The 22,199-nt window shown below is 34.4% G+C and overlaps 3 protein-coding genes, 1 long non-coding RNA gene and 1 pseudogene across 4 annotated transcripts; 2 read left to right on the plus strand and 3 right to left on the minus strand.

The window, feature by feature from the left end:
* LOC133668147 (uncharacterized) overlaps positions 1-22,199 on the plus strand; it is a 58,307-nt pseudogene that overhangs the window by 6,208 nt on the left and 29,900 nt on the right.
* Positions 3-1,856, minus strand: LOC133668615 (uncharacterized). Its single transcript, XR_009833763.1, has 3 exons — positions 1,744-1,856; positions 885-964; positions 3-288 (listed from the first exon to the last, which is right to left on the minus strand). It is a non-coding gene; the product is annotated as an uncharacterized LOC133668615 (long non-coding RNA).
* Positions 5,793-8,252, plus strand: LOC133668614 (4,5-DOPA dioxygenase extradiol-like). The gene is made up of 3 exons (XM_062088575.1): positions 5,793-6,109; positions 6,750-7,120; positions 7,859-8,252. Exons 1-3 carry the CDS (start codon positions 5,825-5,827, stop codon positions 8,049-8,051), a joined length of 849 nt encoding a protein of 282 aa, XP_061944559.1. The 5' UTR covers positions 5,793-5,824; the 3' UTR covers positions 8,052-8,252.
* On the minus strand, positions 11,986-14,525 carry LOC133668149 (peroxidase 47-like). Its single transcript, XM_062087883.1, has 4 exons — positions 14,097-14,525; positions 13,122-13,310; positions 12,795-12,957; positions 11,986-12,626 (listed from the first exon to the last, which is right to left on the minus strand). Exons 1-4 carry the CDS (start codon positions 14,310-14,312, stop codon positions 12,244-12,246), a joined length of 951 nt encoding a protein of 316 aa, XP_061943867.1. The 5' UTR covers positions 14,313-14,525; the 3' UTR covers positions 11,986-12,243.
* LOC133668433 (PHD finger protein At1g33420-like) lies at positions 15,582-20,765 on the minus strand. The gene is made up of 5 exons (XM_062088281.1): positions 20,092-20,765; positions 18,980-19,106; positions 18,313-18,528; positions 17,103-17,720; positions 15,582-16,693 (listed from the first exon to the last, which is right to left on the minus strand). The coding sequence occupies exons 1-5, from the start codon at positions 20,435-20,437 to the stop codon at positions 15,931-15,933; spliced, it is 2,070 nt and encodes a 689-aa protein (XP_061944265.1). The 5' UTR covers positions 20,438-20,765; the 3' UTR covers positions 15,582-15,930.

Consider the following 22,199-nt stretch of genomic DNA (forward strand, 5'->3'; position numbering starts at 1 on the left):
ACGACCCGATCCCCGGATCTATGACCGGCACATAGGCAAGGTTCCCCTCCAAGGTTCCATACCTATGTGAACCCAAACTTACACACAAACTTATCCTAACTCAATCAGAGTTGAACGCAGCATTAACAACAAAATCAACTTCATAATATAATTGAATTGTCTTAATACAAGAGTTTATATAAGTTCAGAGTTTTGGAGCACTAACTAGACATAAAGGAAGATACAAATTACGACCAACAGAGCAGGTTCTGAAGGTCCAACAAAATGACCTGCTATCAAGCTATAAGCCTGAAAAGGATAAATAATGAGATGGTGAGTTCAACAACTCAGTGAGTAGATAACGTTCAATATATACACACGAGGTAATACATCAATAAGAAATATATATATATACAAGTATGGATTTAGGTTCTTATGGAAGTGTTATCAAATTGGCCATAACAAGAAGATCATATGGTAAAACTCGTCAGAAAATCAAAATGCAATGAGCATGAGGCTCCGTACTGTGGGATGATCAGTCCACACAGGTTGGTGACTCCCCCGACCAACTAGGGTTCAGATACGATGTGCACAAAGACTAACACTACCCTGTTAGCATGGGTATTCTGACTTACATACCATAGGTTCATAATCATAATCTAACAAACATATTCATATCTCAAAACTCAACTCATGACATCAATCAAATGAGGAGCTATCAATTCAGAAGTCAATTCAAAATATATGTTGGTTCATATCAAGAATTCAGATTCAATAATTGATCATGCTTTATCATAACAAGGATAATAATCAACATATATATTATCAAGAAGCATGATTCAATTCATATTAACAAATCAAATATTTATATTATTTCTCATGCATATGGAAAATTATTCACTCACCTGACTCAAAAGCAACAAAACTCAAAGCTGATATCGAAGAAAATCCTACTGACGTCCCGCCGGTAGAATATCAGGATTATCTGAATATAAAGGAGACATATTCAAGAATGACTCAAAAGAATATATAACATATTTAATATACTTATCTAAGGGTATATTTCATAACCCTAAATGTTTTTTTTGAACTCACTAGTCAATTTTTCTTAAAAACCCAACATTTAATGGTTTTCCCCGAAATCTAATCCATAATAAAAACAACTAATAAAATTGACAATAATTCACTAAATAACCCTTAATTATTCATCAAACCAATCTGAAAAAAGTAATATTACAGCTAGGGACTAATCTGTAATTTATCATATTCTTAAGGGTTAAATTGCAACTTTTGTCAAATTGGAGGACCAAACTAAAAGTGTTAAATTCTCTTATCTATACAGTAATTCTGTCCATAATTCATATGTTATTCTGTTCAGAATCTCGGAATAGGCTCCAGGGACCATTCTGCAAATTTTCCAAAGTTTGGGGACTAAACTGTAATTTTCCAAAATTGAGGGACCAAATTGAATTTTCGTCATCTTCAACCTCCAACTCAGAATTCTCACAGGTTACCTACTGTTCTTGCCAAATTTCTAACTCAACATTCACCATTTACACAATTCATAACTCAAAATCATCATCTTTCAATTCAATCTCTCAAAATCAACCAAATAATCAAATACCCACAACAATTAACTCTATAACATTCAAATTAATTCATCAATTAACCCAAAACACAAATTTTCAAAACCCTAACATTTATCAAAACTAAAATTAAAAGCTCAATAATACAAATTTATACATTTAACAACCTAAATCTTACCTTTAAACTTATTTCTTCCAACTCCTTTTTCTTTTTCCCTTATTTTCCCCTCTTTTCGCTTCTTCTTCTTCTTCCTCCCTTCTCTCTCACGGTTTGTTCTTTAAATTTCAGATCTCTTTTTTTTTTTTTCTATTTATATATATCAAGTTTTGTTGAATTACCACTATACCCCTTATTTATTTATTTTAACCTTTAAGCCTTCAAGGCTTTATTGTATTTTCCAACCCCTTTAATACAAAACATCACATGAGCAGTTGTGTGGGCTCAAGGTTCTTGATCTGTCTTATACAAATATCACAAAACTGCATGATTCTGTCTCTGAATTGGTGAGTCTCACTGCATTATTGCTCATTGGTTGAAATATGTTAAGGCATATACGTCATTAGAAAAGCTGAGGGCACTGAAGAGGTTAGATCTCTCTGGCACTGCACTTGAAAGGATGCCTCAAGGCATGGAATGTCTACGCAGCCTGAGGTATCTTAGAATGAATAGATGTGGTGAGAAGGAGTTTCCTAGTGGGTTGTTACTTAAACTCTCTCACCTGCAAGTCTTTGTACTAGAGGAAGGGTTGATTGATGGAAGATATGCTCCAATAACAGTTAAAGGAAAGGAAGTAGCATGCTTGAGAAAATTGGAAAGTTTGGAAAGCCATTTTGAAGGTCACTCTGATTACGTGAAGAATCTCAAATCTCGTGATGAGACCCAATCATTAAGCACATACAAAATTGTTGTAGGACTACTGGATAACGATTATTTTATTAAAAAAAGTAAAACAATTGTTTTAGGTAACTTGAGTGTAAGCAGAGATGGAGATTTTCAGGTAATGTTCCCAAAGGACATTCAACAACTGACCAATTGATAAATGTAATGACGCAACAAGTTTATGTGATGTTTCCTCTCTAATAAAGTATGCAACTGAACTGGAGGTTTTATGGATTTGGAATTGCAATAGCATGGAGAGCTTGGTTTCATCCTCTTGGTTCTGCTCTGCTCCAATACCAATGCCATCCTACAATGGTATATTTTCTGGTCCTAAAGAATTCTATTGTTATGGATGTACTCATGTGAAGAAGTTGTTCCCTCTTATCTTGCTGCCAAACCTCATAAACCTGGAAGTGATTAAAGTTATTCATTGTGAGAAAATGGAGGAGATAATTGGTGGAACAAGATCAGATGAAGAAGGGGTTATGGGTGAAGAAAGCAACACCAGCACTGAACTCAAGCTCCCAAAGTCAGTATTTATGGTATTGAAGGGATTGTCAGAACTGGAAAGCATTTGTAATGCAAAACTGATTTGCAATTCTCTTGAAGTAATTGAAGTAGACACATGTGAGAAGCTAAAGAGGATGGCAATTTATCTTCCGTTGCTTGAAATTGGCCAGCCATCTCCTCCTCCTTCTCTTGAAGAAATAACAGTATATCCAGAAGAATGGTGGGAGTCAGTAGTGGAGTGGGAGCATCCAAACGCTAAGGATATCCTTCGTCCCTTTGTAGAGTTGAAGTAGGATAGGAGTCTGCCCTTAATTAGAAATAACTCTTGTCTTCCAGCCGAACCTAGTAAACTTGGAAAGGATTGTAGTTTCTTTTTGTGAGAAAATGGAGGAGATAATAGGTGGAACAAGATCAGATGAAGGGGTTATAGGTGAAGAAAGCAGCACCAACACTAGATTCAAACTCCCAAAGTTAAGAAATCTGGAATTGAGGTGGACAAAACTGATTTGCGATTCTCTCAAAGTAATTGAAGTAAGAAATTGTGAGAAGCTGAAGAGGATGGACATTTGTCTTCCATTGCTTGAAAATGGCCAGCCATCTCCTCCCCGTTCTCTTAGAGAAATCTATATAGAACCAGAATGCTTGGCTACTTTACTAACAGAGCAGATGTTTATAGCTTTGGAGTTGATGCTTTGGAAATTGCCAGTGGTAAGAGCAACACAAACCACAGGCCAATGGAGGAGTTTGTTTACCTTCCTGACGGAGTAAGCTTATACTCTCTAGAATTCTCTTCCATTCTTGGTTTCTTGCTCACTGGAAAACATTTGTAAAACACTTGACGCTATTCTTGGTTTAATGCTCAATGGAAAACATCACATGGTATCTTTATGACTTAACAGGAAGAGGGTCTTCCTTCCCACCTCTGAGTAATATGGAATCCATAAAAACAATGTGAGTGGGATTTCTTCTAAATACTTGACAAAAAGATTTTCTGTTTGAATCACTGGCTCGATTTTATCTTAGAATATGATTTCATCGTCTTTAAGCTTTCATTTGGAAGCACATTTAAGAGCTATGGAAACACTCCTTTTAATACAGAACAAATGTCTAGTGAAGAACTGGAAAACTGGTATCTTTAGTTGATCTGCTGAGCTTCTCTTTAGCCCAAAAAGATAAAACATGAGCTGCTGAGCTTCTCGTTTGAGAATCCTAAAGCTGCACCACATACTTCCCTTTTATTTATTTACTTATTTTTCTCTTTCTCCTCTAAGGACTTTTATTTTGTACAATGCAGAGATCTCAGCTTCAATAACCTCACCGGATAAATAGATTTCCTGCAAGTCGATGTGGTAAATATTTTTATTTCTTTCATATATTGCTTGGAAGTAAGCTTCTGAGTAGCCCGATAATTGTCATTTTTAAATTCCCTTTAATTGGATTTTAATGAAATAACCTTAATTGGGGTCAGAGTATTCTTCAGAGGAGGCTATGGTGATAATAAATGGACGGTATGTCGCTCTCTGACGCACCATTGCGTCCCCAACTCTTAGGCCTACAAGGTCTAGGAGTTAATTTGCAGAGGAGGGAAAAGTCCCAATGTATTTCTCTATTTATACATATAGCTAGTCTCTTCTTTAAGCAAATCCTCGTGAACCTTGTTGCATCTGATAAGCCTATATGATACAGAACACGATTTAAGAAAAAATATTGTTCATCTGAAGCAACTAAATTCAATGAATCCTGGAACAAGCAACCAGGTGAACAAGTACCACTCAATAGCATAGTCAATGATAATCCAGTCACCGTCATGATCTCTTCCATGTCTATAGATTGTAAATAAGGGAATATAGCGGAGAAAGCTATGACAAATTGTTGATCGCATGGCGGAACTGCTAGAATGAACCTACAATGGCGTTTGCATGGACTATGAATATGAAACTGATGTCCCGTTAAAGGGTTCGCAAGCAAAATTCGAGAATCTTTGCAATGTCTTTCTGCATCTTTCAGGAACAAATATTACAACCAGTGGTAGAGCTCAAAAGCATGCCACTCAGATATAGGGCTTTAAAAAAAAAAAAATAGGCGTAATTACACTGTGTAACAAAATGTAAAACTATTATTTTACCCCTATATATACCCTAATTATTTATATCTAGCAAATTAGTCGTTTTATTATGAATTACACTGAACAATTCATAATAAAACACTTATATCTTTTAGTTCTATGTTAAATAAGGACATGCCCAGGATTATTTGGTTGCCATTTAAATATATATATATATATATTAAAAAAACTAGTTTTTCTTATATTTCAAAACAAAATTTTTAGTAATATCCATACAAAATTATGGTAGATAAGATTTAATTAAATATTTTTAAATTTATGGTTAGGGAAAAATTGGATCATAATTTTAAACAGACTTTTTGAAAATATTTGTTTTTTTATTAAACCTATTTTTAAATTATTTTTTATTTGAAAAAATATTAAATTGATATTTTTTTTAGATTTTTTAATAATTTTAGTATACTAATATAAAAATAAACTTTTAAAAATTTATTAAATTTTCAATTAAAAACTACTTTAAAAAAACACATCTTCACCCAACAAACTTTTAATACATATATTAGACACAAGATAGACTTTACAATCTTAATAAAATAAAAAAATACATTGCCGACCAAATATGAAAATCATTACCACACACAAGGATCAATTTGACAAAAACAACGTCAGCCAAGACATCATCAAGAAGGTCAAGGTCAAACCAAACTCATCGCTTTGCGAGACCCTGTCGAAATTCATATATATATATATATATATATATATATATATATATATATATATATATAGTACCATAGAAGAATATTAATGCGTTTGCTCCATTCATTGAATCAAAAGTACAGATGTTTTTCAATTTGCAAAAGGGGTTTAATGGATACGGTTTATATCTCCCATGGGTCACCAATGATGGCGATCGATGAAAGCATACCAGCGAGGAAATTCTTGAAGACATGGCAACAAATTTTCAAAGAAAGACCTAAAGCCATTCTTGTTATTTCTGGCCATTGGGATACCAAAGAACCAACTGTTAATGTTGTTAATCGCAATGACACCATTTATGACTTCTATGGCTTCCCCAAATCCATGTATAAGGTACTTTTGATATATTTTTCTCTCAAAGTTTTCTGTTTTTTGATTTCTCAATGGTTTTTCTTATCAGGGTTGGTGAGTTTTCAGGTTGATTAAGTTTTGAGAGATTATGATCTGATATTTGGGTAGAAGAATGTCTTTAGTTCTTTGGTGTGGGCCAATTGCTTCTTTTATGTCTTATACATGTGGAGATGTTTTGAAAGTCTGTTTTTTTTTTTTTGAATGTTTTTTCTTATCTGGGTTGGTGAAATTTTGTTCTAATTGTAGCTTGATAAACTCTTATAAGAGTGATAGATATGATGAGATATTCAGGAAAAAGAATAAGTTTTTGATTGTAATATACTAGACACCTGCAAATTGTTAAAACTGTGATTACACTGTTAAAGATATCCGCTATAATATATAGAGTTCTAAACCTTAGGGCTGTTGTTAGCTGTTGCTTTCTCCTGCAGCGGAGAGTTATTGATCTGTTGAAAGTTTCTTACATTGGAGAATTTCATCTTGGTGATGATTAAAAGGCAACAAAGTTTCTTACATTTACATTGAACAATTAATTAGCTAGCGTTTTCAAGTTGAAACTTGTCTTTTTATTGTTAATTGGATCTTTTTATTTATGTTTCCAATATTTTTCCCCTTCTTCCAGCTCAAATATACACCACCAGGTGCTCCACTATTGGCAAAGAGGGTGAAGGAACTGCTCATGGCAAATGGCTTCAAGCGTGTTCATGAAGATAAAACACGAGGAGTTGACCATGGCACATGGGTTCCTCTGATGTTCATGTATCCTGAGGCTGACATTCCAGTGTGCCAGCTCTCTGTTCAGACTGATAGAGATGGAACTTACCATTATAACTTGGGGAAGGCATTGGCCCCCCTCAGGGAGGAAGGTATCCTCATCATGGGATCTGGAGCTACTACTCACAACTTGGGGACCATGCAACCCAGTGGCAGTCCTGTTCCTTCATGGGCTTTGCAGTTTGATACCTGGCTTAAAAATGCCCTTCTTGAAGGAAGGTATGTTTCTCTTTGGAAAAGTCTTTGCTTGTAATATCCTAGACACCTGCAAATCAGGGCATCATATCTATTCATCCTGTAACTGATGTAGTCTCCGATGAATTGATGAAACTCATATATTCATAGGGGAGGGTGGTATGGAATATTGATCCGGCAGGGTTGTGACTTTTGTAATTATCAGTTTCTGGAGAACTTTCATTCTAAAAAACTTTTCTTGGGAGTTTTCCAATATCTAATTCTAGGTGATCTTGGATTTCAGAATGTGTGATTGATTAGAAATTGTGTGTTTGTTTCATTTGAGTAGTTGTGAATTCAAAACAATCACAATTTTTTCTTCAGAGCAACTCCACTTTTAATGATTGAAGTGATTGCATTCTTTTTTATTAGGATTTAGGCGTATCTTTTTCAAGATAACGATCAATTTTGCTCTCTTGATGCTTCTGCCAGTAACAACTTTGAACATGTGTTACAATTGCTGATAGAACTGGTTTTATGGTAACATTTGATGCTTGTTGAGGAAAGCACCAGGCAGCGGCCAACGCTGTTGCTTATCAGTGTGCTTAACTTGATCACTTTCATGGGGATGTTCTCTGTTGAATATATTCTCCAGATTCTTTCAATTTACTCTATTATTTGTACATCAAAATGTATTCTACATTTCCACTCAATTACACTAATCAAGGATAGCTATCAGTTTCCTCAGTTGATCTCCATGGTTTTGTCTCTCTTTTTGCGCAGATATGAAGACGTGAATCACTACGACTCCAGGGCACCGTATGGAAAAATGGCTCATCCTTGGCCAGACCACTTTTACCCTTTGCATGTGGCCATGGGGGCAGCGGGTGAAAATGCCAAGGCGAAGCTAGTGCACCATAGCTGGGACAATGGCACCCTTTCTTATGCTTCCTACCAGTTCACAGCACGTAAATGAAATCTTCATCAACAGTACAGTTGCTGCTGGAGTTCTTGTAGACATGAATTTGTATTATTTTTTTAACTAAATATTCTGTATGTGCTAGATGAATTAAATAAATTTCAGTAAATATGATAAGAGATATAGTATGGTTGAAATGTTGTTGAAATGTGATAAGAGAAGGTGGAGGATGCTTAACTTCAATGATTAAAACAGCAAGTCTATCGTTTCTTTTATTTATAGCAATAGCTGTGGATGAATCATAAGTTTTATATGGAGAGTGGTACTCTTTTTAAGTCCCCAACTTATACACTAACTGTCAATTAGGTGTCCAAACTAATTTTTTCATCAATTGGGTCCCTAATATTTGAAACTAATGTCATGTAGAAAATTTTGGTTAATTCTCAGGATCTTTGTCAACTCGGAAGCTGTCACAATCCATAGAAGATATATAAATAGTTGATGCTAGAACTATAAATTTACAACATAATTATTCATCTTCCTGATTTTTTACATGAATCATATGATCTGAATGTTTTCCTCTACACTATTTTGCAGCCACCTCTGCTAATTAGAAAATCAAAATTTGAGTTTCTGGATCTCAAAAACTCAAGTTTTTACCTGAAAATACCTTTAAAAAACCCTAAAAACCTTAATAAACTCATTTTCAACTCTTAAATAGCCTTTAATCTCTCTAAAAATAAAAAATAAATGAATCCAAAAAACTTTAAGGACTTGATCAATCTATTTGTTTCGGCATTGTATAAGATATCACCACCTTGATTAAACTTTCTAAAAAAACAAACTTATTAATACCAAGATTAATATTTTTTTAGTTAAAATATCATCATTCAAGCACTTTCTCTCTTCTTAATATTTTTAAAGATATTTTCTCGCATCTCTTGATATTTAAGGAATAAAACATAAAAAAATTAAGTTTGAAATTGAAAAATAAAAGCTAAAACAATATGGACTGAACAATAGATAAACTAAAACTTTAGCGCGGGAATTATTGTTTTCCATGTCAATATTCAAAGGTGGGTTTTTTTTTTGTCAAAGTTGACATTCTTCTTTTAATTTTTTTTTCAACTATCAAAAAAGATTTATTTTACAATATCAATCTTTAATTTATTATCTGATATCACTCAAGACTTTGTATATGAGAAAATATAATTGAAAAAAATATTAATATATAAAATCATGCTAATATGATTTAGAAGGATGAAATTGCAAATAAAAAGAGTTTAATTATCAAAATAGGAAAAAAATAGCATTATTCGGGTTTGAGTATATTTTGGTGATCTTCAAATAAATACAATAAAAATGTCACTATTCATGTGAACGGGAAAAGTGAAGAAAAATGGGAAAAATATGCTGGAAAAAGATTTTCCAAGTTCGTTTAGCATACTTGGTAATTAAAAAAAAAATAGGAAAATAACATGTAAACAGTGCGAGAAAAGTGGGGGGAAAAGGCACTATGAACAATGACAATTTGAAAAAAAAAAAAGAGAGATAAAAATTAATTGTTCATATAAACAGAGCAGTGCGGGGGAAATACAGAATAGAGAAACATATTTGCGAAAAAATGCGTTGTTCATGTGATTAGTTTTGTTAATAATAGTATTTTGAAGAGAAAAAAAACCACTGTCGTTTGAACAATGCAGAGAAAGAAAGTGAAGAAAAAGTAAAAGTATTTGCAAAAAAAAAAAAAAATCATTGTTTATATGAATTTATATGAATACTGACAAAACCCTACAATGCACAGTGACACAATATGAGGGAAAGTGCGGAGAAAAGAAAAATATTTACGAAAAAAATAAATGTTCACATGAACAGTGACACGATCCCAGATCTTTTAGCTTTTGGAAGTGACAAAAAATCCTAGTGAAAGTGCAGAAAAGGAATAATATTTGCGGGAAAAAAAATAGAGATATTCACATGAATAGAAAAATGAACAGTGACACAATTTAACATCTTCTACTTTTTGAACATTGACACAAACTAAAGTAAAGTGCAAAAAAGGAAAAATATTTCCCAAAAAAAAAGGCTAACAGTACAATGCACAATGACACAATCTTAATTAATCAAGAAATGTTTGAAGTAACCATCTAGGTGGTGGCCTAATGGTAAGAGTTTGGGACTAAGAAGTTTACTCTCTCTTATATCTCAGGTTCAAACCCTATGGCTGCTCATATGATGGCCACTGGAGGTTTACATGGTCGTTAACTTTAGGGCCCGTGGAATTAGTCGAGGTGCGCGCAAGCTGGCCCGGACACCCACAATAATAAAAAAAAAAATTGTTTGGAGTGTATAAACGGGATGTTTTTAAATATATATATATATATATATATATATATATATATATATATATATATATATATATATATATATATATATATATATATGATCTTATTGTCGACTCATGCTGTAGAGTGAGATCTCAAGTTTGAATTGCTGAAAAGTCCAGAGTTTTTCATGTAAGAAAATGGGGTGCGAAGATTTTTGAACTCGACAAAGGGGTATCGAGGTTGAGCTTAGGATACCTGATTAAGAAAAGTTAAGTAGCGGGATTAGGGGTGTGATTACGGTAAACACATGCTCTAATCGATGCTTCCATGATCCTAAGATTAATACAACAATATTAAACAAGGGAACTTGCAATCAATTTCTATAATTTCTTAATTTACCTTATAGTGTTGGATGGTGGATTTGCTAAACTGCTAATCATGATCTCTTTTCTTTGCTAATTTGCCTTAAATGTTATTGATTCATGCCAAGACCATCACAAAGTTTTCATTATTAGTACATGCCTTAGACCTGGCCAATTAGTATGTTGATTTTTTTCCATTTTGTTCCTTTACTTTTTATCCTAGAATAATAATCAAATGCACAACTTATCTTAAAATACAAGTACCATGGCGGATATTTTTTTAATGATAAAATATGAATATTGTTAAGCTCGTCCCGCAACTTGTTAAAATCTAATTTGAAATTTATATTTACATTATATAGATATTTATAGAATATTTAGATATTTTAAAAACAATATATATGTGTGTGTGTGTAAATTTTATATTATCATTTAATATATATACAGACGCTTCAAATATATATTTGAATTATTGAATTTTTTATTGAATAATAAATAATAGATATCCATTAAATATCTAAATTCTAATAAATAATTTATAAATATCTAAATTTTTTATTCAATAAACAAAATAAATAAAATATAAATATTAAAAAATTCCAACTCGCGGATACCATTCCTGCATCCACACCAACTAAAATGAAATATCTTAGGAGCCACTGTGTTTCTGCTGGTTCTTTCAGGTGATGAGACACTGAATGAGACTTTTAGCGTTGCAGCAGATCTTGATTTTGTAACCTTACTGATCAAAGGGCAGGGAACACTGTACTGTGCTTGGACTTTGCACTGTGCTTGGACCATTATAAGATTATTTCTTGTTTTTTCCATAAAATCTACAGTATCTATACTGCGACTTCACATAATTTGTCTCCCTTTTATGGAGATCTTGAATGTTCCCTCGGTATTGATCAACACAATACAAGGTAAGACTTCATTTGCGACCTAGAGAGGGAAAGGATAATGACCTAGAAGAAAAGGGATATGTTTGAGGAAAGACAACACAAACTGAATTCTCTTACAAGGCTTGCAGATGATCCGTTTCAGGTGGTCTAGCCTCCCTCCATATGCATCCTCGTGAAGGCTAAGATGAAAGGGCATGAAAGATATGGGATTGTTGCACAGTAAGATCACAGGCACGCAATAGATTTCATTCACCCTAAAGAACCTGCATGCAGTAAAAAAAAGGGAAGAAAAATGGAAGAAATCTCATCCACGATGCAGAGATCCTGGCATTTATGCGACCATAAATGATGTTTATGTTAGCCCACAAAAGCATGGAGCATCAAATACACAAATGCAAAGTACCTTCCAAGTCAAAGCTATATAATTGTTTCATGTGAAATATAGTGTCATCCAGCAACATCATGAAGATATTTGGACAATGTTTCAACTATTTACTCACTCCGAAATCTCAAATATACAAATACTAAGGTTAAAGCTATATATTGCTATCACCCATCATAAAGTCCAGCAGCTTAAATTTATAGGAAGTATCAATAATCTACACAAGGACAAATCCATTCTCTTAATCTACGTACAAGAACCATTTCACAACAACACTCAGTTAATTTTACGACAATCTGCTCTTACTTCTCCTTGTGATCCCTCCTTGACATCGAGCAAGCTCATTTTCACCATTGCCTGTTGAAAATCAAGGAAAAACTTAGCCTGGTTCATAGCGTAGCCCTTGACAATTGATTTTGTTCTTGGATTATTGTATAGGGTTTGGTCTGAAAAAAGAACTCCCGATTTCCTCTGCAATGCTTGGAAGTAGAAGTTATCAAAATTATTTCTTGTCATATCAAATGTTTGTTCTGCATCGTCTCCACCACTACATGTTTTGGACAAAGTCTTTGAAAAGTCTGAATCCATAGTCGGATCAACAGGGTCACTCAACCTATTTTTGAACGTTAAACACCTTGCCACCCCTAGTGTGTGCCCCCCTGCATAGACCAATTTGTCACAAAACTATAAGATTTCAAGGGAAGAAAAGGAAAGAATTAGAGCAGAATCATCCTTAAGAAACCTTCTTTTAAGGATTGATCCCAGGTCCAGTTAAATACAAAGAAGATCCCATATATATATATATATGGGATTGGGTCACCGCTTACCAGACAAGGCAACCATGTCTTGGGCACTAAAACCACGGAGGCCAAAGACTCTAACGAGCTCCGAGGCATTAAAAGTTGGAGCAGGCGCATTGAGAGCATCTTCAATTTTAGACCTCCTTCCATCTTTTCTTCCTTTTGGTATGTCATATACTGGACCTCCTGACTGTAATTCCCACCATGACCAGACCATCATATATCAGTAGATGTTAAACTGGTGTTATTAAACCCAGCCTGACCACGCAGGTTAACTCAAGACCCGATCAACCCGGAAACTGGTCGGGGTTGGGTTTCAAAAAATAAAAATCAAAACCTGGATTGAATTGTTACCAAAGCAACAGCCTCTCTAGCAGCCATTGCAACAATGTCAGCGCATGAGACAACACCAGGGCATTGCTCTTCAAGTTGCTCCTTTACATCATCAATGAGTTCAAAGCCTCTCACGCTTTGATTTCCTGGAGATTCCTTCTCCGCTGTGTTATCCTTTGTTGAGTCGATCAGGACAGACCCATCGCATCCCTATTTAAATTATTTCGAACAGTCCCACCAAGAAAAAAAAGAAGATTAAGAGACAGTTGAACTGCTTAATTTTAATGAATTAATACACACACACACACAGTATCAGAATCAAATATTTTGCTACATAAACATATTATGAATTAAATTAAGAAAAATATGAAAATCATGATTATTAATTTTGCATGAAGTACAAGTTATCAACATATACTAATGGATGAGTTTTTCATTTTTATTTTCTAAACCCACTTGTTTCCAGGCGATTTAACTCCATGAAGCATAATTTCCAAATATAGTTCAAGGTTAAACCGGATTAAAACTTGGATAGTGAATTAGCTAGGATTAACCAAGGTCAACATTCATTTAAAAAAATATTTTTTTAAAAAATCCATGTTTTTTTACTAATCTAGCCCCATCTAGATCCTAGATTAAAGGATTAATTCAGAACTGCATGATGGAGTACCTTTTCTATGCCAAGGCTGTTTTTCCTCCTAAATTTGAAGGCCTTGGAAGAATATCATATTTGTGACATAAGCGAGTTAGAAAGTATAAAGTAAACTTTGTTTAATATCCATAAATCTCATGTAGAAATTAAACCAAAAATTTCCAAATTAAAATTTTGAGCTTAATATGTATATTTTCAATAATCCTAGTAATATTATATCCAAATTAACTCTATCACCTACCATGCGGAACCCTAGTAATAAAGATTATGCATGAATGTGAGAGAGGTGTATGGATAATTAATGAGATAGTAAATTAAAAAAGAAAAAAGAAAAAGGCAATTACTTGTATCCAGCAATCATGGAAATGCATTCTAACAAGACCAGCTGCTAAGGTAGGATCAGACTTCAAAGCACTTGTTACTGTGTTCCTCACAATTGCCTCAGCAAATGGGCAGCTGAAAACGTAGTAGTTCATGCTGAGGCCATTCGCTCCATCTCTATAACCACCTGCTATTAACTCCATCAATAAAAACAAAGCAAGAAAATTAGCCATAGCCATGTTTGCTAGATTTGAAGGGAATATTTGATGAGCAGCAGCGTGTGTATGGCAAAGGCCAACAAAAGCTAGGTAGGGTGACGATGCAATGGGAGATATTAATTTGAAAGTAGAATTGATTGAAGAGTGAAGAGGAAGGTAGCAAAGTGTGTGCCTGTGTGTGTCAATGTCAATAATTGAAAAACAGGTTGCCCCAAAGAAATACACTACAGCAATTGAATGAAGAGTCTATGTGTTGAATAGTATTTGCTGTTGCCGTTTGAAAAAAAATAAATTATATATATTGTAGTTCTTCTAATAAGATTTTAAGAGAGATTTTAGTGGAATTTGTGTAAAATATATTAATTAACTAAACACTTTTAAATCTGTAATTTGAGGAAACCAAAAAAAACAGACAAAAAATAAAATAGATAAAGCATGCAAAGTTAAAAGAGTGGATGGTCTATCATTTTCTCCACCTAACACTGATATAATATAGATAGATAGCTGGTTGTGATTAATATACATTTTAATAATAATAACCTTACTTTATGTCAATTATAGCTAGATTCAATAATGCATGCTAATGAACTCATTGATTTGCCACTATATATGGAGACACGTATATATCAAAGTCACAGCAAGTAGTCATTCTTGAATATTCAATCGATCTTATCATGGTGCCTGCTATCAAAATCATGTAATTCCTTGTTTATAGGTAGGTGAAGATATTTTTGTTTATAATATTAGAGTTTTATTGACTAGAAAATAATGATTTTGAATTTTATTATTTTTATTTTATTTGATAAAAATTAAATATAAAATAATATGAGTCTATATAAATATTAAATTCATAAAGATATTAAAAAATAATATAAATTATATATTAAAATCTTATTTAAAAATTTAAGTTTTTATATTGAGATAATTTTCATAATATATAGTGAGAGATTTCGTAACCGTCTTTTTATATGATTTTTAATAAATAACGAGTTTATAATATTCATATTCTTTTTTGAGAGATTGAGTTTACACCTCTTCTTTTTTAGCTAAAAGTAATTAATTCAAAATATTTCGTGTCAGAATTTTAATTAAATATTAATGTCAAAGAAAAATGATTGATCCCTTTCTTTCCCTAAACTATTGTTATTTTTCAAACAATGGTTGGTTTGAGAAAGTATCTTAATTTTGTTCATCAACTCCTTGACCAGCTAAATATATTGACCTAATTGAAAATCTACACAAAATCTCATCAAAACATAATACAGTTCCAATAATTTGGGCTTCAGTATATGGCTCTAATGAAAACTAATCTTTTCATGTACATAATATAGTTCTTTTTCTTTCTTTTTTTTGCCTTGGTTAGGATACATAAGAGATATACAGAAACACCACTAGCATCATAATGTGGGAGGAAGGCCCCAACCGCACTGATGCACCTTTAAGGCCATAATTTATTATGTACACATTCAACCTATCGTTGGAGGAAAAAACTGGCCCAAGAAGATGAACAAAAAGGAGAAAAACAAAATTTAAAGAAAAAAAAAACATTTACAGAGTCTAAATTTCAGAAACATGAGATGTTGTCATGCTGTTCCCACAGCTTCTGCCATTGTCACCGGCAAAAAGTCATCGTGTCTCGTCACTTTACTACTGCACTAGGTTTGGTCACCAAGCTGACGCCTCTGCATCCCACACAAACGAACTTAGCGGGCACTGGATCCGAATCTGGGATGCCAGAACACCTAGTGTGCTGCCACACCCCACAAACATCACAAGCTAACATTCTTTCTCCATCATCATCCTTGGCACCGCAGCGGCAGTCCACAGTCCATCTCTCAGTTCCTCTTTCCATCCTAAATTTACCAAGACCATTTTTTCCCAGACATCTACCTTGGACTCGAACAGATTCAGTTGACCCTATCAAGTGCTTGACCGAGGTGGAATCATCAACACCACTATAACCAAGAAGCTCTTCGGCATGAAATCTCCTGAACATCAAATACACATCTTGAAATGCCCTGGACGCTTCAAGCTTGAGATCAAAAACGATAGCATTTGAGGGCAGGATGATTATTTCTGGGGGAAGATCTGGGACATTTTCTTCCAACTGATCCACAATTTCCACCTCACATGACAGGCGTATAGTAGGTGGATTTGAGGGTGATGCTGTTGTTTCACATTTGTTGTAGTCTTTCATGAACTGCTTGCAGTCAAGAAGTTTTCTAGCTGAGCTGATTGCATCACTTGTGGCCTCAGGTCCAAAGCTCATCATGGTTTGAGGGTGTAGCATGTTATCGTAAAGGAATCTCAGGTCCTGTATAAGGTTTCCTTCGGATGGGCAGGTAATGACAGAAGAGCCAGTGGTAGAAGGGCTATTTAGGGAAGGATTTCCTGGTTCCAGTCTGTAAAATATTAAAGCACATTCAATAGATCAGTGTTGCACTGAAAATCACACTACATAAAATACAAAGAGATGCAGATCTTAGCCCTAGTAATTACTAGTACCATCCAGCTCCATCAAAACCATAAACTCTATCTATATTGGCATTCCTAAGCAATTTTTCATCAAAAAGAAAAGTATTAAAAATTACTTTCAAAAGCATTCATGTCTTTCCAAGATCTAGTTATTACACAAAGAAGATGATTGCTATGTTGAACATTAGCTTAATCATTGCCAAATTAAATAAGAATAGGATACTACAGTTAGTATAATATAACTACTGAATACTCCCAGAAAAACTCTTCAAATTTGAAAATGTTATATATATGCCGCCAATCATGAATTAATTAATGCAGAGATTAATTGCTAACCTGTACTCAAAAGCACCTGAACTAGGATTGCATCGCGACCTAACAATCATTCCATCTGCTGCAAATTTCCCTCCTATTTCCTTTAGACAATGATCAAGGAGCTCTGGAGGAGCCACTTTGCAAACAGCGCCTCTAAGCGCGCGCCAACTTACCCAGTTGGACCCAGAAACTGCTCGCAGTACTCTAAACATGGCTTCTTCAACACGTTCTATATCACTCTTACTCCATGAAGACGAAATCCCTGATGCATAAATACAGCGCTTCTTGCAGCTAGAATCATTAACCCTTGAGGGAGACTTGTGAGCATCATGGATCAAACTTGTCAAATAACAGAAAAGATCTCTAATATTTACAAGCTCCCGATCTGACAAAGATTGGTAAAACTTTATTATATCCAGCAAGCGAGTTTGCAGTTTCTGCCCTTCAGAAAGAAAGATGGACAAAGGTAGGCTGGAGAGCGTTTCAACAGCTGACTTATACGCATAGACTGTCAAACCAAAACTACCAGCACCAAATTCATAGCCCCAGTCACCATACCATGAATGGCCTTTGGTGATAGCATGAAGTAGCCTGTACTCTAAACCATACTTCTTTGATACATCCATCACACTGACCTTTCTGTTAATGCATGGAAAATGACAAAATAGCTGGTTTAATTCACAGCTATAATTAGATGAAATCAGGAGGCTAATGGAATCCATGCTACCATACAGATTACCAAATCCAACAGTATAAGAAAGCATAAGATACCAACTGTGTTTTGATCTCCAGAATACTATCCACAAACCCTTGATTTCAAGAGAAGCATAGAGCATTCTATCTAGCGAATTGCAAGATAAATTATAACTTCCAAAATCCACATCAAAATGATTTGACAAAAACAAACATTTCAATGACCCAGGAGAACAGCACCACAGATAAAGCTTCTACAAATCTGAAACCTTTCACGCTTATGTTTTATCTTTTTACAGGTAGCTACCAGAAAATCATCTACTCATCCCAATCTCCACATATTCAAATACTCCTAGACCATAAAACATCTGCCAATGATAATATCTACCTAGATAACCACACTGAAGAACTGAAGAATTATGAAGAGAACTCCAACATAGATTTTTAGCTAGCAAATATTAGAAATCATCTTCAGCATAATGGAACACTCTCACTACATAACAAGCATGAGACTGTAAGTGCAATCAAGAATCCTAACCTGACTCCAAGAGTTTTACATAACCGATCCCAAAAGTCCATGATATGGACTCCAGAAAGGACCCTGGAGCCCCCTTCTTTTCCATTTACCCTAAGAAGGTGCCCAAAACCATTTGCATGGATGACACCATGTAAGAGATGAGTGGTGTCTTCCAACTGGTGATAGATCCACTCTTCAACATCATCCGCAGTTGTCACATGATTGCATGTCTTGCACCTAAAATAGAAAATTCAAGAGGATCATCAGAAGCCACAAAAATGTTAACATTAACCCAGATACGAATCAAGTTCAATACACCTATGATCATAATTCAGTTCCACAAAACAAATTGTAATATCTAACCAATACAAAGTTAAGAATTTTCTTCAAACAATTGAATATAAGGTGTGCTCATGAAATCGGTAAAACACAAAGTCTATTTTCTTGACCATGCTATGCACCAGCATGTATGTTTCACATGAAAATATCAAAGAAAGATAATTACAGTTCAACAGAGATCTAAACAAAGTACTAGTAGATAATTACACTGCATCTCCTCATAGGCATGCACATTGCATCAGTACAATACGTAACTAAATTATGCCATACAATAAAACAACAAGACGCCATATACAACACATTGTCACAATCAACTCTCTAAAAAGAAAAACAGGCAGAGTGCCCTGACCTTGATTCAGACAAATGCAGGACATCTCCGCAACAAGTGCATGGCTTATGATACCCACCAATGGAGTTACCATCAGCTTTAATAATAAAATGGTAACGCTTACTGCATACTGGATGACCACTCCAACCTACAAAGCAGACAAAAAACAATAATTAAGTAACACACAATTAAAATCTAAGAAGTCACAGTAATATTTTTTTTTATATACAGAAAAATCAGTATAAATAATCAAACAAAGGCTAAGAAAAAAAAATAGTTCTCATTTCCTCACTACATTATACAACATTATGTTGCATCATGATCAACCAAACATATCATAAGTTCATCAATCACCCAAATTTTCCCCTCGGCAATCAATCTACCAGTCCATACTCCAAAGATGCCCATGTTTAACCCCCGGAACTTCCCTCTTATATCCTAAGTTGCAAGATTGAGTGCACTCTAATCCATCTTCAGAATACCAATTTCACAGTAAAAAAAAATTCATCCCATGGCCTTGCTGTCCAAGCAAATGGAACAGACAAGACCAAACATGGGGTTAACCCCCAACATCATATTTAAGACCCACGTCAAAAGAAAGAAAGAAACACAGGTGCCCACTGCGACACGGTCCCACCAACAACAAAAATTTAACTCAAAGCACCATCTAGTAGAAATGGCAGGCCACCACAACAAGACAAGCAAGCATGATACTTCTATTACCCAAAAAGAAAAACAAATACTAAAAGCAGGAAGCCACAGCACGCCACGTGTCGCAAATACTAGCCTATCCTAACTGAGATAACATTAAACTACACTACATCATTGTCGTCCAGTCATTATCACTCTGGGCCCCACATTCCCGCTAATCCAAGTTACAAAAAACCGTCATTTTCTCGCGGTACATTGCTACCATCTCGTTTATTATGTTTCTACAAACACTATCACGAGTCAATCACGTGAATTACCGCGATATTTTAAATCTTTTAATTTTCCAAATAAAGCAAAAGGAAAGAGAGGCACGTAAAAGAGAGAACTCTCGAATTTCCCGCCCCAACGCACCCGGCAGGCCGGGGAAAAAACGTCAAGGGTAAAAATGGGATCTTGCAATAACTCGAGCTGGGTTAACTCACCAACAACTCGACACTGATCACAGTAAACAGATCTTGATCTAGCCACATCCTCCTCCACCACATCCAAAGAAACCACACCGCCCCCAGCCTCCGCGCCGCCGCACCCCACCAAGTCACCGACTTGAAACGAGATCTGCCATGTGAGCAGGTGAGGGAACAGCGAGGAAGGCGGAGGTAACAGCGCGTGTTCGGTTAAAAACGACCTGATGTTGGATCTGAAAGGACCGCGGGGTGGAGGCGAGGAGGAAGAGGAAGAGGAAGAGGAGGAAGGGAAAGAGAGGAAGTTGTAGAGATCAGCAGTGACTCTCCTCTTCATCCTCTTAATCGGTCTCCCGTTGACAACCATATCCGATAAGCGGCGCGTGAGGGGAAGTGAAGTCAAGAAGGCTCTAGATCTGGTTAGATCTGACGGTGGATATTGAAAGATTGGGGAGAAAGGAAGTGGTTTTAGTGTTTGTGATGAAAAAGGGAAAGGGAGAGTGAGAGTGAAGGGGAAAACGGATCGTTTTGGGGTTGTGGAGAGCTGAGGAAGTGACTGTGATTTTGGATTTCAGAACAGCTCGGATTTGATTAGCATCGTCTCTGGTTGAATTTGATTTTAGAGGAGAAATCTTAGCCGTTAAGAGTGCTGACTGGTTCCTAGACGTTTACCAAATATCGAGGTGGTTTGATTGATAGTTACTGTATTACCCTTTAAGGAGGGAACGAGGAAGCTTCGCAAGTAGTCCTCTTTGGAAAAAAAGAAAATAAAAAATAATAATATGTAAGTAAATCATTGATTAATTAAATGGCCACGACTGCATACGGAGGAGTAATGATGTCTTGATGCTGTCGTGTCAACGTGGATGCATGTTACCAAATATTAATATTTCATAGTTAATATCTAATGAAAAGTTAATATTAAGTGTATTTATCTATAGATTTAAAATTTACAATTAACTGTCATGTATGATTGAATATAAATAATTAAAATATAAATTTAACAACAATTCAATAATTCTAGATATATAAAAGATTATATATATTCTAGATATATAAAAGATATGTTGTCTAATGTCATAAATCTTTCAATCAATAATTTTTTAATTTCTTCTGATATCAACTCCAAATGAAATTTAATTTAAATTTAAAATTATAAATCTTCAATATAAATAAATGTTTTATATAGCTTGAAAACACATTAAAATCCTACTTTATAATTTCTTTTGTATATTTATTCTCTTCATGTATTATTAACCTTTAATAAAATGTTATGTTGTTATCCACTTTATTTATCAAATTATATTTTATAATCTATTTTATGTACCTAATTTCTTCATGTATTATTACTCATCAATAAAATGTTATGTTGTCTCCCACTCTATTTATTGATCCACTACATAAATAATACCAGAGTTTAACAGGTTATTAATAGTTGTTAGATTTAGTCAAAGTATATTTCACAGGTTATGAATCATAGTAATCATCAGTCATTTGTGTCAAGTTAAAATTAAACTTGGTGATCTTAGAAGGTATTTTCATTGTTAGGTATACCTTGTTGAATTTCATTATTATTTACTTCTTTTAAATTCCAACCCAACCTTTACCTTGTTGTCCTAACCGAACTAGGCTCGGCTTGAACCACCAATCTTGATAATGATTTCTAATTTTGCCATCTTATTAGTAAAAGAACTAGTACAAGGAAAAAAGGTATACATTAAGCCAACAAGTGAAAAATGATGAGAGTAAAATGAATCAATCGAAAAAGATAATGGATGGTGGCAAGGAGTTGAGATAATCATCAGCTAAGTCATTAGATATTGTGAACCTTAGTGACAATGACTACATCGACAAATATCCTATGCTTTTAATATCTATCAGGTACATTTATTGCCCCAAAGACTTTACTTATCTTCTAGTAAGAAACTACACATCACAAGTATTAGTATGGGAATATATTCATTTCTTGTCAAAATTAAAGAAGGTCCTACCTAGATTCTAAACATTTTTTCTTTAAGTTTTGTATTTCTATCTCAAAATAATGAATTGAGTTTGTATAGATTTTTTGGCTTCCCAACTATGTGTCTATTTGATATTATAGTGCATGATGTTTTTCAAAATGTTTTTTG

This window comes from Populus nigra, chromosome 11, assembly GCF_951802175.1.
Source record: "Populus nigra chromosome 11, ddPopNigr1.1, whole genome shotgun sequence".
Taxonomy (NCBI): Eukaryota; Viridiplantae; Streptophyta; class Magnoliopsida; order Malpighiales; family Salicaceae; genus Populus; species Populus nigra.

Excerpts from the sequence above, each read along its gene's own strand:
- LOC133668614 (XM_062088575.1), top strand. The coding sequence starts at position 5,825 with ATGCGTTTGCTCCATTCATTGAATCAAAAGTACAGATGTTTTTCAATT. Across the intron at positions 6,110-6,749 it reads TCCCCAAATCCATGTATAAG|CTCAAATATACACCACCAGG; the intron begins GTACTTTTGATA and ends CCCTTCTTCCAG. Across the intron at positions 7,121-7,858 it reads AATGCCCTTCTTGAAGGAAG|ATATGAAGACGTGAATCACT; the intron begins GTATGTTTCTCT and ends CTTTTTGCGCAG.
- LOC133668149 (XM_062087883.1), bottom strand. The coding sequence starts at position 14,312 with ATGGCTATGGCTAATTTTCTTGCTTTGTTTTTATTGATGGAGTTAATA. Across the intron at positions 13,311-14,096 it reads TCCATGATTGCTGGATACAA|GGATGCGATGGGTCTGTCCT; the intron begins GTAATTGCCTTT and ends TAATTTAAATAG. Across the intron at positions 12,627-12,794 it reads AGACATGGTTGCCTTGTCTG|GGGGGCACACACTAGGGGTG; the intron begins GTAAGCGGTGAC and ends TGGTCTATGCAG.
- LOC133668433 (XM_062088281.1), bottom strand. The coding sequence starts at position 20,437 with ATGGTTGTCAACGGGAGACCGATTAAGAGGATGAAGAGGAGAGTCACT. Across the intron at positions 19,107-20,091 it reads TGATCAGTGTCGAGTTGTTG|GTTGGAGTGGTCATCCAGTA; the intron begins GTGAGTTAACCC and ends TCTGCTTTGTAG. Across the intron at positions 16,694-17,102 it reads TCAGGTGCTTTTGAGTACAG|ACTGGAACCAGGAAATCCTT; the intron begins GTTAGCAATTAA and ends AATATTTTACAG.